An 18,193-nucleotide genomic window follows, 5' to 3' on the forward strand; every position below is an offset into this window, starting at 1 on the left:
ATTTCAACCAAGTCCCTATCTTTTAGCAATGTTGCTTAGTGGAAAGAGCACGGACCTGGAGTTAGAGGACCTGGATTCAAACCCCAGCTCGGTCAGTTGCTCGCTATGTGACCTTAAGCAAATTGATCAACTTCTCTGATCCTCAGTTTCCTCAATGGTAAAATGAAGATTTAATACCTATTCCCACCCCCCATTTCTACTATGATCCCCTTGTGGGACAGGGACTGTGTCCAATCTGAAAAACCTATATCTACCTCAGCTCTTAGAAAGTGCTTGGAGGACAGCAAGCACTTAAATGTAATAATTATAGTACAACCTAAGACACAGAAATGAAACAGACAGGCAAACAGCAAACCAAGGCTACCTAAATATATCTGCAACATACCAGAACTCACTATATAAAAAAATGTACCTTAAATGGTAGTGAGGCAAGACAGAATGTGCCTGTTTATTGTTATACTGTACTCTCCCAAGTGCTTAGTATGGTGGTCTGCACACAGTTAAGTGCTCAATAAAAGTGATTGAATGAATGAATGAATGAATGAATGAATGAATGAATAAAAAGAACTTATGATAGAACAGTGAGTGAACACAGGTCATGGAAGCTTCTGGTCAGGGGACACAGATATTTCTGGAAGTGAGAATGATGAGGGCTGGAGAGAATTTAGTGAGCTTTCAGTGAGTGAATTGGAGAGAAAGGAAAAGGAAGAGGAGAAGAGTCAGAAATCTTTAAAGTTATCAAAATAATATGAAAGGTATTAAAATTTTTTTCACAACTTTTTGTAGTGTCAACAGTATTTATTGAGCACCCTGTAGAGTATACTTGGAAAGCATATAAAAAGAGTTTTATTTGAAGTGATCTATGCCCTCAGGAAGCTCACATTCTGATGGATGAAATGGAACACTGTTTTAAGGATCTGGAAGAGTATAATATAAATATATTAACAATTATTATTATTTTTATGAAAAAGAACAAACTGATATGTGCTGTCTAAACATCCAGTAAGTCAAACCTGTCATTACTGTTAGTTGTGGTACTGGAAAGTGGAGGGCAAAATTTGCATGTTTTAGGGATTATAGGAAAAAAGGATTCATCCCTCAGTAATTCAGGTCCCTCAATCTTTTAGATTTTTTTTAGAGCTAAATAAGAAGTAATCCATGTCCCAAGAGAAGAAGGAGGAGCTGAGGCCTTTAACAATCAGTCATATTTATTGAGTACTTACAGTTTGCAGAGCATACCATAAAGCTATGTACTCTTTTATCCTCTTCAATCAACCATTGATATGAGTGCTTACTATGTGCACAGCACTTGGAAGAATACAACAAAATTAACAGACACATTCCCTGCCCATAACAAACATAGCCAAGTGCTATACTTAACTGCATTTATTATTTTCCAGCAGGTGTATGGCATTCACCTCCTGTGAACTGCTCATAAGCAAATGAATATGTGATATTTCTTGAGTACTTATTCCATGCAGAGCACTGGAAGAGTAGAGTAAGTAGACCTATTCCTTGCCCTCAAGAATCTTATAATTTGGTGAGGGAGACAGACATTAAAATAAATTACAGATAAGGGGACTAATCAATTGTAAAGTTCAATTCCACTAGCTTCCAATTTCAATCCTCTACCTGCCTCACAGGATCCTCCCTTGATCCCATGACTCCCTCCAGTTATCGCCCCATGTCTCTCCTACCATTCCTATCCAAACTTCTTGAGAACGTTGTCTACACCGCTATCTCAAATTCCTCTTGTCCAATTCTCTCCTTGACCTCCTCTAATCTGGCTTCCATCCCCTTCATGCCACAGAAACTGCCCTCTCAAAGGTCACCAGTAATAACAATAACAATAATAATACAATAATAATATAACCTAAGACACACAAATGAAGCAGACAGGCAAACAGCAAACCAAGGCTACCTAAATACATCTGCAACATACCAGATGTCACTATATAAAAAATGTACCTTAAATGGAAGTACAAATTATTGCCAAATCCAATGGCCTCTACTCCATTCTAATCCTTCTCGACCTCTCAGCTGCCTTCGACACTGTGAACCACCCCCTTCTCCTGGAAACATTATCCAACCTTAGCTTCACTGACTCTGTCCTCTCCTAATTCTATTATCTCTCTGGCCATTCATTCTCAGTCTCCTTCACGGGCTCCTCCTCTGTCTCCCACCTCCTAACTGTGGAGGTCCCTTAAGGTTCACTTCTGAGTTCGCTTCTATTGTCCATCTACACCCACTGCCTTGAGGAACTCATTCACTCCCATGGCTTCAACTATCACTTCTATGTGGATAAAACCCAAATCTACATCTTCAGCCCTGATCTCTCTCCCTCTCTGAAATCTCACATTTCCCCTTCCCTTCAAGACATTTCTACTTGGATGTCCCCCATCACTTCAAGCTTAACGTGTCCAAAACAGAACCCCTTATTTTCCCACAAAAACCCTGCCCTCCCCTTGATTTTCCCATCCCTGTTGTCAGTCTCACCTCCAATCTGGCTTCCGTCCCCTCCACTCTACCGAGACTGCTCTCTCTAAGGTCACCCATGACCTCCTTCTTGCCAAATCCAATGGCTCCTACTCCATTCTGATCCTCCTTGACCTCTCTGCTGCCTTTGACACTGTCGACCATCCCCTCCTCCTCCATACTTTATCTCACCTTGGCTTCACGGACTCCGTCCTCTCCTGGTTCTCCTCTTACCTCTCTGGCCGGTCATTCTCGGTCTCCTTCGCTGGCGCCTCCTCCCCCTCCCATCCTTTAACTGTTGGAGTTCCTCAAGGGTCAGTTCTTGGCCCTCTTCTGTTCTCCATTTACACTCACTCCCTCGGTGAACTCATTCGCTCTCACGGCTTTGACTACCATCTCTACGCAGATGACACGCAGATCTACATCTCCGCCCCGTCCTCTCCCCCTCCCTTCAGGCTTGCATCTCCTCCTGCCTCCAGGACGTCTCCACCTGGATGTCGGCCCGCCACCTAAAACTCAACATGAGCAAGACTGAGCTCCTCATCTTCCCTCCCAAACCCGGTCCTCTCCCAGACTTCTCTATCACCGTGGATGGCACAACCATCCTTCCCGTCTCTCAGGCCCGCAGTCTCGGTGTCATCCTTGACTCATCTCTCTCGTTCACCCCACACATCCTATCCGTTACCAAGACCTGCCGGTTTCACCTGTACAATATCGCCAAGATCCACCCTTTCCTCTCCACCCAAACGACTACCTTACTGCTACAGGCTCTCGTTATATCCCGGCTAGACTACTGTGTCAGCCTTCTCTCTGACCTCCCTTCCTCCTCTCTCTCCCCGCTCCAGTCTATTCTTCACTCCGCTGCCCGGCTCATCTTCCTGCAGAAATGATCTGGGCATGTCACTCCCCTTCTTAAACAACTCCAGTGGTTGCCTATCAACCTCCGCTCCAAACAAAAACTCCTCACTCTAGGCTTCAAGGCTCTACATCACCTTGCCCCTTCCTACCTCTCCTCCCTTCTCTCTTTCTACCACCCACCCCGCACGCTCCGCTCCTCTGCCGCCCACCTCCTCGCCGTCCCTCGGTCTCACCTATCCCGCCGTTGACCCCTGGGCCACGTCCTCCCGCGGTCCTGGAACGCCCTCCCTCCTCACCTCCACCAAACTGATTCTCTTCCCCTCTTCAAAACCCTACTTAAAACTCACCTCCTCCAAGAGGCCTTCCCAGACTGAGCTCCTCTTCTCCCTCTGCTCCCTCTACCACCTCCCCTTCACCTCTCCGCAGCTAAACCCTCTTTTCCCCCTTTCCCTCTGCTCCTCCCCCTCTCCCTTCCCATCCCCTCAGCACTGTACTTGTCCGCTCAACTGTATATATTTCCATTACCCTATTTATTTTGTTAATGAATTGTACATTGCCTTAATTCTATTTAGTTGCCATTGTTTTTACGAGATGTTCTTCCCCTTGACTCTATTTATTGCCATTGTTCTTGTCTGTCCATCTCCCCCGATTAGACTGTAAGCCCGTCAAACGGCAGGGACTGTCTCTATCTGTTGCCGACTTGTTCATTCCAAGCGCTTAGTACAGTGCCCTGCACATAGTAAGCGCTCAATAAATACTATTGAATGAATGAATAAAATCCACTCTTTCCTCTTCATCCATATTGCTACCAGGTTAATACACTCATCCTGTCCTATCTGGATTACTGCATCAGCCTCCTTGCTGACCTTCCAGCCTCCTGTCTCTTCCCACTCCAGTCCATACTTCACTCTGCTGCTCAGACCATTTTTTATTTTTTTTTTACAGAAACATTCAGGACATGTCACCTGCTCCTCAAAAAAACTCCAGGGGTTGCCCATCCCCTCCACATCCAACAAAAACTCATCACTGGCTTTAAAGAACTCCACCACCTTACCCCCTCCTAACTCACCTTGCTACCCTCTACTGCAGCCCAGCCCACACACTTTACTCCCCTAATGTTAACCTCATTCTGCCTCAGTCTCACCTATCTCGCTGCCAACCCCTAGCTCACATCCTGCCTCTGGCCTGGAGTGCCCTCCTTTCTCAAACTCTATTACTCTCCCTTCCTCCCTTCAAAGTGTTATTGAAGGCCCATCTTCTCCAAAAGGCCTTCCCAGATTAAGCCCCCCCACACACTCACTTTCCTCTTCTACTCCCTTCTGCTTTGCCCTGACTTGCTCCCTTTTTACTTCCCCTCTCCCCCCAACCAGACACAAAGCATTTATGTACATATATGTAATTTATTTATTTGTATTGATGTCTGTCTCCCTACCTGTAGACTGTAAGGTTGTTGTGGGCAGGGAATGTGTCTATTATTGTATTTTACTCTCCCAAGCACTTAGTACAGTGCTCTGCACACAGTAAATGCTCAATAAATAAAATTGAATGAATGAATGAAAGAACCCAGCTACAAAAAGCAAGCTGATGTGCAGTTTAATGATGGTATTTACTGAACGCTTACTATATGTGAAAAGCACTAAGTGCTGAGGTAGATATAAGCAAATTGGCTTGGATACAGTTCCTGCCCCACAAGAGGCTCACACAATCCCCATTTTATAGATGAGGTAACTGAGGCCCCGAGAAGTGAAATGACACCCAAGGTCACAGCAGACTAGCAGTAGAGGTGGGATTAGAACCCAGCTCCTTCTGACTCCCAGGTCCATGCTCTATCCACTAGACCATGCTGCTTCTCTAGGCACTGCATCTGAAACAGTGACAAGCCTCCTACCAACTCCTAACCTGGCCTATTGGTGGGCACAGAAGCTCCGGAAATTTATAATCTAGCCAATAGGGGCTTCTCTGCCAAGAGGAAGGCAGTGGTTGAGATGACCTCCCATGGTTTCTTGTAGTCCCTTAAAAATAACCTCTCCAGAAGACGCAGTTTATCTCAGGTGATACTGATTCTTGGTTAGAGCCAATCACATTGAGTCCATGCTAGATGGAGTGGCAGTTCCCACTTCCAGAATGCCCCTCTCCAAATGTATATAAAAGTATTTGGGGCAGCGACTCACCTCTGTGGAATCATTCAGCTTCTCTTTGGAGGTTTGATTTCCTGGTCTTCTTATTCCAGATCTAGTCTTTCTCCTACACTGATTTCTCACTTCAAAAGAGAAAGTGCTTGGCATTCCATTTGAGGAGCTTGGTTTTAAAGTAAAAAATCTACACTGTAATACCTAGACTCCAACCAAATGGAACAACCTCTCTCTAGCCTCTCCCATTTCCTTCACCAAAGACCATCTAGGTTAGTTCTGTGAGTTAAAATCCAACCACAGAAAACACTGTTTTATAGAATGACAGCCAACCAGGGATGGTGCACAACATTCTGGCATTCCAGAAAGAAGGAAGAGAGGCATAAGACAGTTGAACCATAAACAAAAAGAAGTCAGAAAGAGAAAAGAAGTATCCATTATTCAATACCTGTTCTCCTCCTATTTAGACTGTGAGTCCCTTGGCGAACAGGGTCTGTGTCTGATCTGATTCTTATATCTACCCCTTACTTTGTACAGTGCCTGGCACATAGTGAACACTTTGAGCCAATATTATTATTATTATTACTATTGATGATAAAGATAAGACAAGTCAATCCAGGTTCTATCACTAGTTCTCCATGATTGACTTTAACAGAGAGGAGGAAGATCTAATGTTAATTTAAATCATATTTAGAAGGGAGTTAGAATCATAGGGCTGGAAATAGCTTTGAGAAAGACCTTCCAACTTCATTTTAGAAATTGTACTCTTACGGTTTATAGATTTTGCCCTAAGTACCACTCCGTATTAACATATCTTCTTACATAAACTCTCTTCTCCCATTCCCCACATTTGAACACCCTCCACTCTCACCCAGAATCAGTCAATCTTATTCGTTGAGTGCTTACTATGTACAGAGCACTATATTAATCATTTGGGAGAGTTCAGTATAACAGAGTTGATAGACATGTTTCTTGCCCACAATGAGCTTACAGTTTAGAAGGAAGGACAGACAATAATATAAATAAATTATGGATATATACCTAAGTGTTGTGGGGCTGAGGGAGGGGGTGAATAAAAGTACAAATCCAAGTGCAAAGGCGAAACAGAAGGAAGGGGAAGAGAACACGAAACCCTCCATGAATCCTCCCTCTGGGGTGTCCCAGAGCTGCAATCTGTACCCTTGCTTAGAATCTCAGCTTTCTAGTCTTAGAAAAGAGGGGTTTTTTTGTTTGGGGGCTTGGGGGGTGGGAGGGGGTGGTGTGTGTGTATTTGCTAGGTGCTTACTATGTGTCAACCACTATTCTAAGCACTGGGATAGATACAGGTTTATGAGGTTTGGAAACAGTTCCTGTTCCACATGGGGCTCACAGTCTAACTAGGAGGAAGAGCAGGTATTGAATCATGGACACTTTTCCTATTATTTGTCCCTATGTTGGCCAGAAAGGTGTTGGCAAAGCTTTGAAGTCACGAATCCTCTCCACCCCATTCCCCTCATTTTTAGATTGCAAACCTGTTGGGGTCCAGGAACTGTGTCTATACCTCATCCATTTATTTCTTTCACAGGGTTTATTACAGTGTTTTGTACATAGTAAGGTCTTGTTAATGATACTACTACAGAGGGCTTCTGAACGATGTGACAACCTCTGTTCTACCCTATTCCCCTGTGTTCAGCAATGATTTCAATCCATCAGTGGTATTTATTGTGCTCTGTGTCTTGTCTTGTCTCATGTTGTCGAGTTGTCTCCAACCCATAGATACTTCATGGACATATCTCTCCCAGAACACTCCACCTCCATCTGCAGTCGTTCTGGTAATAATAATAGTAATAATGATGATGGTATTTGTTAAGCACTTACTCTGTGCCAAGCATTGTTCTAAACACTAGGAGATCTATAAGGTTATCAGGTTGTCCCAAGTGGGGCTCACAGACTTAATCCCCATTTTACAGATGAGGTAACTGAAGCACAGAGAATTTAAGTGATTTGCCCAAAGTCACACAGCAGACAAGTGCGGAGATGGGATTAGAACCCACGACCTCTGACTTCCAAGCCCGTGTTCTTTCCACTAAGCCACGCTGCTTCTCTGGTAGTGGATCCAGAGAGTTTTCCATTGCCTTCTTCCATGTAATAAACGAGTCTCTGCCCTCGACTCTCTCCCATGCCACTAATGCCCAGCACAGGTGACTTTTGACTTATAGTAGATTGCCTTACCATTCTCTAGCCAATGCCCAAGCTAGGAATGGAATGTATATGCTTCTGCTTGACTTTCCCTCTTGTAGCCAGACTGGTAGAGTACTGGAAATTCTCCAGCTGTGACCCTGAGAGAGTTCTGACTGTGTGTACAACACCACACTGAGCACTGAGGAGAGTGTAGTATAACAGACTGCCTCAAAACCTGCCTCTCCCATCCCAATTTAATGATGTTGTCTAAAAACTTTTCATACTTAGTAATGAATAACTTGCTCTGTTAACCTGGACCACAAGACCAAATGTGATTTTTAAGTTGAGTTATTAAAGGCCACTTGTCAGCTGTGTGACTTTGGGCAAGTCACAACTTCTCGGTGCCTCAGTTACCTCATCTGTAAAATGGGGATTAAGACTGTGAGCCCCACGTGGGACAACCTGATTCCTCTGTGTCTACCCCAGCGCTTAGAACAGTGCTCGGCACATAGTAAGCGCTTAGCAAATACCAACATTATTATTATTATTATAGAAATCTTTTGCCATAAAGATGCTCAATCTCTTTCAATTGCCTCTGTTTTCTCAGGGGTGAAACAAGGATAACCCTGACCTTTAACTTTAATTCAAACAATAGAATACTTTGATTTGTCACCATTCAGGGCAAAGCACTCATATTTGCTTTCTTTTAATAATATAATATAATTTAAGCCCTTTTAAAGTACAATTTTTTTCCTAAATTTCCTATACTTACTAATAATATTATGGTATTTGTTAAGAACTGACTATAGTCCAAACACCATATTAAGCACTGAGGTAGATAAAAGATAATTAGGTCAGACTCATTCCCTGTCCCACATGGAGCTCACAGTATAAGGGTAAGGGAGAAGAGATATTTTCTTATGGTATTCGATAAGCACTCACTACACTCCAGGCGCTGCAGTAAGTGCTAGGGTAGATACAAGATAATAGATTTGGATATAGCCCCTGTCCAACATAGGGCTGACAGTCTTAATCCCCATTTTACAGGTGAGGAAACTGAGCCAAAGAGAAGTTAAGTGATTAATAACCATTTTAGATATGAGGAAATCAAGGCATAAAGAAGTCAAATGATTTGCCCAAGGTCAAACATCAGAAGTGGCATGACCAGAATTAGAACCATAGTGACAATTAGATGGCTCTCTGAACATCAGCAGCTCTTAAGATTTATTTTATGAATATTTTTGAATTTTTATGCCATCTTTTCTCAAAATCTACCAAAAATTCACTTTTTAGCTTAATGTATTTTAGATCCGGTCTCTCTCTTTCAAGCCATTCAGCCTAGGTTATTTTTTTTTTAGCTGTAAGATAAATAAATAGAACTGTCGGGTTTATGCATACATACAAATAAATTAAAGGTAAGAAGGGACTAAGAAATCAAAATTCTATTTTGGGGAGTAGGGGCAGCCGAAAGGTGGGGGTGGTGGGTATATAAAATCTACCAGGGCCTTTACATATTTCATTCACTTCAATCATACTTATTGAGCTCTTACTGTATGCAGAGCACTGTACTAATTACTTGGAAAGTACAATACAGCAACAAAGAGAGAAACAGTCCCTGCCCATGATGGCATGACAGGCTTACAGCCTAGAAGTGGGGAGACAGACATCAAAAATGTAAACAGGCATCAATATATATAGAATAATAGATATGTACATGTATAAATAAGTGCTCTGTGGTCCTGTGCCCACAGTGTCCAGCACTTCTGGTCCTGTCCCGTCAGTCCCATCCCCTCCCTGGTCCTGCCCTGCTCCTTGGTCCTGTCCCCAGAGTGTCCAGCCCCCTGGTTCCCACTCCCACAGGCTCTGTATCCCCCAGGCATGGGGCTGTGGCCCTTCCCAAGAGCCCAGCTCTCATTGTTCTCCCAACACCATTTGCCAATTTGACTTAGGCTATGTATTCTTCTATTTCATGAACATGGTACAAATGTCTTGTTGCTACACACCTCCAAAGGGTCTGTTTGCCCTGAAAAGACCCATCCCTTTTTAGTATTGCCCACCCACACCATTTCAGGAATCTGCCTGCTCTCCCTCATTCAGGCACAATTTCTAAGGAAAAGAAAAAGGTCATCTTGGGGAACAGAAATTTAAATCTTAAAACACACTACTTAAAGCTACTGAGATGATTAAACAGTCGCCGGACCTCTAGACTATAAGCTCTTTGTGGGCAGGGAATATATATATTGTTTATATTGTACTTATATTACATTGTATTATATTGTTATAATTGTAGTCCCCCAAATGTTTAGTATAGTGTTCTGTACACAGTAAGTACTGAATAAATGCAATTGGTGGGAAAAAATTAATAAAATTCTTACCTTCGATGTTTCCTTTTAAAGAATGTAACTTTGCTGGAAGATATTTAAAATAATGAGAATTAGAAATTGTGGACTTTGGAAACTACCTCTGCAAAAGATATTTAGAAAGTTTAAATACTGCAGGGAGGCCCAGATGCACTTCTGAAATACTGGTAGTTTGCTGGGTAGTTAAAAATCTAAATGCAGACATATACAAAGTATTATATATTGCCGGGCTGTGGGAAGACCAATGAGCTAAAAACAAAATACAGAGACACCACATTTACTTGCATAATTGCATTTACCTCATAGTTACCCACTATGATTTTTGAGGATGAAATGAAAGATTGTTTTTGTACCACATAACTGTTTGCAATAGTAACTATGCTCTAGGGGAGGAGGGAAATCAAAAAGCTCAGGACTGAACAACACAGCAAGGGGCAGGAGAGTTAACTCAACAAGAGTGATGTGTAGAGAGGTGGGGCAGCAGAAGGATTAATAGATTGAGAGCCGATTGGCCAATTGTATGCTGCAGTTGGGAGAGTACAATAAAAAATACCTAGCCTTAAGTTCCTTCTTGCTTTCTCTTCCTTCTCCTCTTTTCCTCCTCTGTTTCTTCTCTTACCACTATACTTATCACTAAGCTTTACCTGCATAGGAACTGCATAATAACCCTAACCTTCTCAGGGCTGCATCTGGAGAGTATCCAGTACTCTATCAACCTTGACTACAGGAGGTAGAGTCAAGAGGAGGCATACCCATTCCATTCCTAGCTTGGCCAGTGGCTAGCAAGTGGAAGGCAATCTCCTACAAGTCAAAATTCATCTGTGCTGGGCAACAGTGGCATTGGAGAGAAGAGCAGAGACTCAAGTTTACTGCGCAGAAGGAAGCAATGGTAAACCACTTCTGTATTTTTACCTAGAAAACTATGGGTTATTTTTACAATGTTTTCATAGATTTTGAGAAAAGATGACAAATATTCTAAAATATTCCTAAACCAGACAATTACAGTTGGAGGTGGGGTGTTCTAGGAGAGATGTGTCCATGGTGTCACTATGGGTCAGAGGTGGCTGGACAGCATAAGACAATAACCCTACCCATTTTAAAATTTCAAAAATAATGAAAAAATAGGGCAATGTGTGGCAGGGAATGTATCTGTTTATTGTTATATTGTACTCTCCCTAGTGCTTAGTAAAGTGCCCTACAAGCAGTAAATGCTCAATAAATATGATTGAAATACAATAATAGATTTTGGGGGATCCAGAAAGGAGTTTCTTCTTCATTTAAGACCAATTTAAGTTCATATGCTGCTACATAGACAAATTATCTTGGCATCTAATTTTCCAGTTTAGAATACAGAATTTAAACTTTCCCCAGATCATGAAGCTTTGGGTCCAGATTTGGCAAATGACCATAGTTCCATAATGATTGAACCAATTCATGAAAGGTTGGCTTTTAATAGACTTCATAATGAGCTGATTTTCATTTGCTAAATGAGTTTCATTGTTGAGAATCGTTCTTCATTTCCATCCGATGAAGAAGGGATTCTCCCCCATTCAAGGCTGATGCCATAGCTTAAAGTCATTGAAATGAATCACAGTGGCTCTGATTCCTGAAAGTTCCTCTAAGGAAGCAGAATGACCTAATGGGAAGATCACGGGCCTGGAGGTTAGAGGACCTGGATTCTAATACTGGCTCCATCCTTATCTGCTGTGTGACTTCTCTGTGCCTCAGTTACCTCACTTGTAAAATGGGGTTTAAGACTGTAAGCCCTATGTGGGCTATCTAGATAACTTGTACCTACTCTAGCACTTAGTACAGTGCCTGGAACATAGTAAGCAATAACAAATACCATTGAAAAAAAAAGTCTTGGGAAAATACACAAGTAGGTTTATCAAGAAGCCATAAACGAATTGCCTATAGCATCCATCATCTTAGTATGAATGTATAATAATGATAATAATAATACCTGTGGAATTTAAGTGCTTACTATTTGCCAGGCACTGAACTAAGCACTGGGGTACATATGGGATAATCGGATTGGACACAGTCCCTGTCACACAAGGGGCTCACACTCTTTATCCCCCTTTTGTAGATGAGATAGCTGAAGCACAGGAACGTGAAGTGACTTGCCCAAGGTCACACAGCAGTCAAGTGGTGGAGCAAAGATTAGCACTCAGGTCCTTTTTACTCTCAGGCCCATACTCTATCCACTAGGCCACGCCACTTCTCTAGAATCTGGGCGTCTTGTAGACTCAAATGATTCTCTGAGTGGGATGGTCTGTCAATGTGGAGTAAGATTAAAAGGGTTATGGTGAAACTATTTTATTATATTTCCAAAGCTACTTCACTAGCTTTATGTTTCCTTAAAAAATGGTCTTTAAAATGTCTTTAAAAATGTTATAATTCACTTTCTCTGAATCACCTTGCCAGACTCGCATTAAGAATTCATTGTATTTTTTTAGGAAAAATTTCTTATTCTTTTTTTTAATAAAAAGTCAATCCCCATTCTGTGATGCACCACGATACACAGCATCCGAAAAAGAGTCTCCACCCTAGACAACATTGCTGCCGTCATCTAGGCTGCAAACTACATTCGGAGCTGACCAGAGAGCAGGTTCACAAATAACCTTGGGTACTTTTGCTGTTTTTGAGGCATATTCTAGTATACATTCACTAAAGGGAAGGAGATGGACACAGCAGAATAGATTGATTGCATCACACCATTGTTAAAGTACACCAAACCACTCACATAATAATGACAATAACTGTGGTAGTTGTTAAACACTTAAAATGTGCCAAGCACTATTCTACGGTCTGGGATAGATCAGGTTAATCAGGTTGAACACAGTCCCTGTCCCACATGGGGCTCACACTCTTAATCCCTCTTTTACAAACGAGGTAACTGAGGCACGGAGAAGTGAAGTGACTTGTCCAAAGTCACAAAGCAAATGAGTGATGGAATCAGGATTAGAATCTATGTCCTTCTGACAGAGGACATTGGCTTGTGCTTTATGTGAACAATTGATTATGGAGAGGAGATAACAACCTCTTTTTTAATGTGGCAAAGGTCTTGCCCAGGCTCTCACTATGTGCACTATCAATCATATTTATCCATTCAATCGTTTTTACTGAGTGCTTACTCTGTACAGAGCACTGTACTAAGTCCTTGGGAAAATACAACAATAAGCAGACACATTCCCTGCCCACTCTGAGCTCACAGTTCGAGAAGCAGCATGGCTTAGTGGAAAGAGCACGGGTTTGGGAGTCAGAGGTTGTGGGTTCTAAACCTGTATCCACCATTTGCCAGCTGTGTGACCTTGGGCAAGTCCATTAACTTCTCTGTGCCACAGTTACCTCATCTGTAAAATGGGGATGAAGACTGTGAGCCCCACATGGGACCCTTGATTACTTTGTATCTACCCCAGCTCTTAGAACAGTGCTAGGCACATAGTAAGTGCTTAACAAAAACCAACATTACTGTTATTATTATCATCATTATTAGAGTCAAGCTTACAGTCTAAAGATGAGTGCTTACAGTGTGGAGAGGAGTGTACTCTGTGCTTGGGAGAGCACAGTACAACAGATATGTAGAGATGTTTCCTGCCCACAGTGAGCTCACAGTCTAGGGGGGCTCGCAAGTACTGATATAAAACTATCTCATCACCACTGTGGAAGACAGAAGATCTTTAGGACTGGCATTCAGATGTCTGACCCCTAACTCAAGAGAGTACATTTGAATCATACCATTAATAGATCATTCTCAAAACACTTCCAGCTGCTGAAAGGGCTTATCAGCCCATCTACTGAAGAAGGTATTATTACTCTCACTCCTTAACTTCTGAAGGGCGGACATCCGGCCAAATTTGTCATTGTCACTTCCCTAAACTACTAATGTCAACAGATCCTGCCTAGACCTCAAGACAAGCTTGTCCTCACCCATCTTTCATCACCAGTCAACTACTGGCTAATCTCAGCCCAGGGCTTCATCTTTCATACCCTCCTCCACGTCCCTCATTCCCCGCTTGTATAAAAAAGCAGGTATATTACAGATCCTGTAAGCCTGAATCTTTATATTTAGGGCATATGCCGATTTTCCAAAAAAAGCCGCAGAGTTTAAGAGAATTCAGTGGTTTATAGAATGTTCCCTTCATCCATTACCACAACAAACTATCTGTTCTCTTGCTGTTCCTCCTCCTCCTTTGCCACTGTTAACCATGCCGGAAGGAGTTCGAGGTGGGGCTGGGTAAATTGGTGAATGCATGAACAGACTATCTTGTTTTTGTTGAAAACGGGGTATTGAAACCTCATTTCTCATTTGCATGCCTTCCCCCTTCCTTTTCAGGAGTTGTGACACCTGGGAAGGGGGAGAAAGTGAGGGATTAAAATCCCTCATCATTCTGGAGTGTCCATTCTACACATTCCATAATGCTGTGTCCATGAAGCTGAGCATGCTCTAACCTATTGAAATACAGAACTCTCACAGCTCCACCAGGTTAGTCAGGCTATGGATGACACATGAACTACCAAAGTTAAATCATGCTAGTCCTGATCCTAGCTTTACCCTGGCAGAAAACTTTCCTTTTGTAACAAGGAGCAAAGCACCCAAAAGCAAAATCAAAGTTTCCTATTCACCCCTCTAGCCTCATAAAATTCTACCAAGGACTGTCTCTGACAATTTATACTGAAAAACAGAAGTGGATTACCCAAACAGGAGATAGGAGTCAAAAGGAAAGTCAGAAGCAACAGAGGTATGAAGCAACCTCTTATCTCTTATTGCCACAGCAAATGACCACAGAAAAGTACTTCCTATTTCCATTCTTTATTCATTCATCCATTCAATCGTATTTATTGAGCGCTTACTGTTTACAGAGCACTGTACCTAGTACATTATGAGGCATTTACTTTATGGATAATCAGGTGAAGCAGCATGGTTTAGTGGATAGAGCATGGGTTTGGGAGTCAGAAGGACCTGGATCCTAATTCTGATCCACCACATGTCTGCTGTTTGACACTGGGCAAATCACTTAGCTTCTCTGGTCTTCAGCTACCTCATCTGTAAAATGGGGAATAGGAGTGTCAGTCCCATGTGGAACAGGAATTGTGTTCAACATGCTAAACTTGTATCTACCCTAGCACTCAGAACAGTACTTGGCACATACTAAGTGTTTAACAAGTACCATAATTATTATTATTAAAGTGGAATGTGGAGCTTCTCTAGAGTAAAGAGAGGGTGTGAAATATCCATGTGTTTTGACATATCCCACTTCCTAAGCTCTAATAATTTCCCACCAACCTTCACCACACTTAAGTAAAATACCCTTAATCTCAGTTGCTTCTCTTACCTGTAACTCCTTTTCATGCCTGCCTCCCCTTTGCAAGCCCACTGAGGGCAGGGATTGTGTCTACCAACACTATTTTATTGAACTCTCCTGCAAACTGAGCACAGTGCTCTGTACAGAGTAAGTGCTCAATAAATACCACTGAGTGCTTGATTGAAAGAAACTGTGTGATATGGACAGAGACAAGGAGACATTGAGAAGCAGCGTGGCTTAGTGGCAAGAGCATGGGCTTGGGAGTCACAGTTCATGGGTTCTAATCCCACCCTCCGCCACTTGTCAGCTGTGTGACTTTGGGCAAGTCACTTAACTTCTCTGGGCTTCAGTTATCTCAGCTGTAAAATGGGATTAAGACTGTGAGCCCCACATGGGACAACCTGATTACCCTGTATCTACCCAAGCGCTTAGAACAGTGCTTGGCACATAGTAAGCACTTAAATACCATAATTATCATTATTATTATTATTATCCCTGAGGGGAGAGGAAAATTCATTCATTCATTCATATTTATTAAGTGCTTAGTGTGTGCAGAGCATTGTACTAAGCATTTGGGAAAGTACAATGTAATAATAAACAGTGACATTCCCTGCCCACAGTAAGCTCACAGTCAAAAAGGCCAAGGGGAAGAAAGATAAAAGTGCACTCATCCTTACAAAGTGGCAGAGAAAATGCAATTATTAGAAATTAATTTGTTCTAATTAACAGCTCAACTGAAAAATTCAGACCAAAACAATGCTCAGAACCCTGAATGATCCGATTAGACTCTGCATGGACCTAATTAGAAATCTGCAAGCTGACTTTTTAATGGGACCCATCCATGCTTAAACTCTTGGTTAGGTCAGGTAACTAAATCAAGATACAGATAATTGATTATTACTGTTGAAAGAGTGAAAAAGCAGTCACCACCACCGTGCCGTAAGCCTTAATGCCTGGCCAAGTTTCGGCCTCCCTTCTTCCCCTCCCCACACCCTCCACACCAGCCCTCACCCTAACCCCTCCCTCCCCCATACCCATCCACCCATGACCAGCATAACTCTGCCCTGAGGGGGAGATGGCAGATACCTGGGTGCCCTCCTGCCCTTAGAATGGAAGAAAACACCAGAAAATTATATCAATTTCCTTTTGTTTTACTTAATAAAAATGTGTTCAATGGCTTATTAATTTTACAAAGAAAATATTATAAGCTACAACTCTCTAAAATTGCAGCGACTGGTCAGTGTGTAACCCAAGAGGTGCCTGCCTCTGAATAAGTCGTTTGCTTTTACCATGCCACTGCCTCTTTTTAACAACTGCAAAATTTCCTTTTGGTGGGATTGGGGATGACTGAGGAAATACCCATTCTCCTTCCAACTTAGACCACAAGACCCACATCAAACTTTATCTGTATATGACCAGATTATCTTGCATCTACCCCAACATGTAACTTACTTCAATGTTTGGCACAGAGTAAACAGTGAACAAATATCATTATTAGGGAAGCAGTGTGGCTCAGTGGAAAGAGCCCGGGCTTGGGAGTCGGAGGTCATGGGTTCTAATCCCAACTCCACCGCTTGTTAGCTGTGTGACTTTGGGCAAATCACTTAACTTCTCTGTGCCACAGTTCTCTCATCTGTAAAATGGGGATATAGACTGTGAGCCCCACTTTTGCCCCAAATGAACTTTACAGAATACACAAATGCAGCAGTGTGCTTCTCTGAATCACATCCATAGTTAATGGTCCAAGCATCTCTCTAAATAAATCCATTTTTAAAAATGGAAAAGACACTTTAGATACATAGCATCACCCTTCAAAGCACTGACTGGCCACAGCCTCACAAAAGGAAATCTCCAGTACTAGAAATGTCTTTCTTTTATTCAATTAAGTCATAATATTAGAGCTGGGATCTGGTTTATAAAGAATTTCATTTTATAAACCATTCAAGGACATCATAGAAGAGCGTGCCTACGATGTCAACTGCTCAGACCCATCACAGGACAAACAAATGCTCTGTACATATAAAGCAGGGAGTAGTGCTACTTACGTAGAATGAAAATAGAAGAAATCCAAAAGACGTCACTGAATCCTTGAGTTGGAGAAATCCAAGTTGCTTTAAGGCAGAAGCAGCCCTTTACATTCTATTTGCACAGCAGCTACCCAGGGGATTCAATCCCAAATGGGTGTGCTGTCAGAAACTAACCAGAGAATGGAGCTCTTTCTAAAGAAGAGGAAGTGTTATTTTACTTCCTTAATTTCATTACTGCGTGTTACCATTAAGCCCTGTTTTGGTTCCAATACATTATTCAGGAAGAGTGAGGCTGCCTATCCCATTCCATTTATTTTCTAGGCATTAAACATTTTATTCATTTCCAGGACTCATGAGAAACATGCCAGCCTGTGTTCAGTTTCCTGTATGAGAGCAAAAGCCTTTTTATTTGCCAAGAAAGAGACAGAACTAGTTCAATCAATTGAATTGATTGAGTGCTCACTGTGTGCAGAGCAGAGCACTGTACTAAGCAGTTGGGAGAGTAGGATAAAACAATTAAACAGACATTTCCTGCGCACAATGTGCTAATAGACAAGCCACATGGCATAGTGGATAGAGCACAGGCCCGGGAGTCAGAAAGTCTTAGGTTCTTATTCCGGCTCTGTCATTTGTCTGCTGTGTGAACTTGGGCAATCATTTCACTTCTCTGTGGCTCACCTGTAAAATGGGGATTGAGACTGTGGGGCCCCGATGGCAAAGCGGCTCATTTGCTTGCATCCACCCCAGCACTTAAAACAGTGCCTGGCACATAGTAAGCCCTAAACTAAAGCATAATTATTATTATTTTATTAATTTACTAGGCTCCCCTCTGTCCCCAAAGCTTGAATGATCCATTTTAAAGCTAGGCCTATCCC

General features: G+C 42.2%; 1 protein-coding gene across 8 annotated transcripts in view; it reads right to left on the minus strand.

Annotated features, from left to right (window-relative positions):
* Positions 1-18,193, minus strand: part of IPCEF1 (interaction protein for cytohesin exchange factors 1) — a 154,032-nt gene that overhangs the window by 126,325 nt on the left and 9,514 nt on the right. For 6 of the 8 annotated variants that reach the window (XM_029053642.1, XM_029053623.1, XM_029053662.1 and 3 more), the window contains exon 1: positions 5,505-5,579. The exons of the other annotated variants lie outside the window; for them this stretch is intronic. Coding sequence is in view for 5 of the 6 variants with exons in the window: in XM_029053623.1 (XP_028909456.1) it covers positions 5,505-5,518 (14 nt within the window). In the remaining variant the exon portion in view is untranslated. Of the gene's footprint in view, positions 1-5,504; positions 5,580-18,193 lie in introns of those variants that run through there. 8 annotated transcript variants of the gene reach the window in all.

This window comes from Ornithorhynchus anatinus, chromosome 2, assembly GCF_004115215.2.
Source record: "Ornithorhynchus anatinus isolate Pmale09 chromosome 2, mOrnAna1.pri.v4, whole genome shotgun sequence".
NCBI classification, from domain to species: domain Eukaryota; kingdom Metazoa; phylum Chordata; class Mammalia; order Monotremata; family Ornithorhynchidae; genus Ornithorhynchus; species Ornithorhynchus anatinus.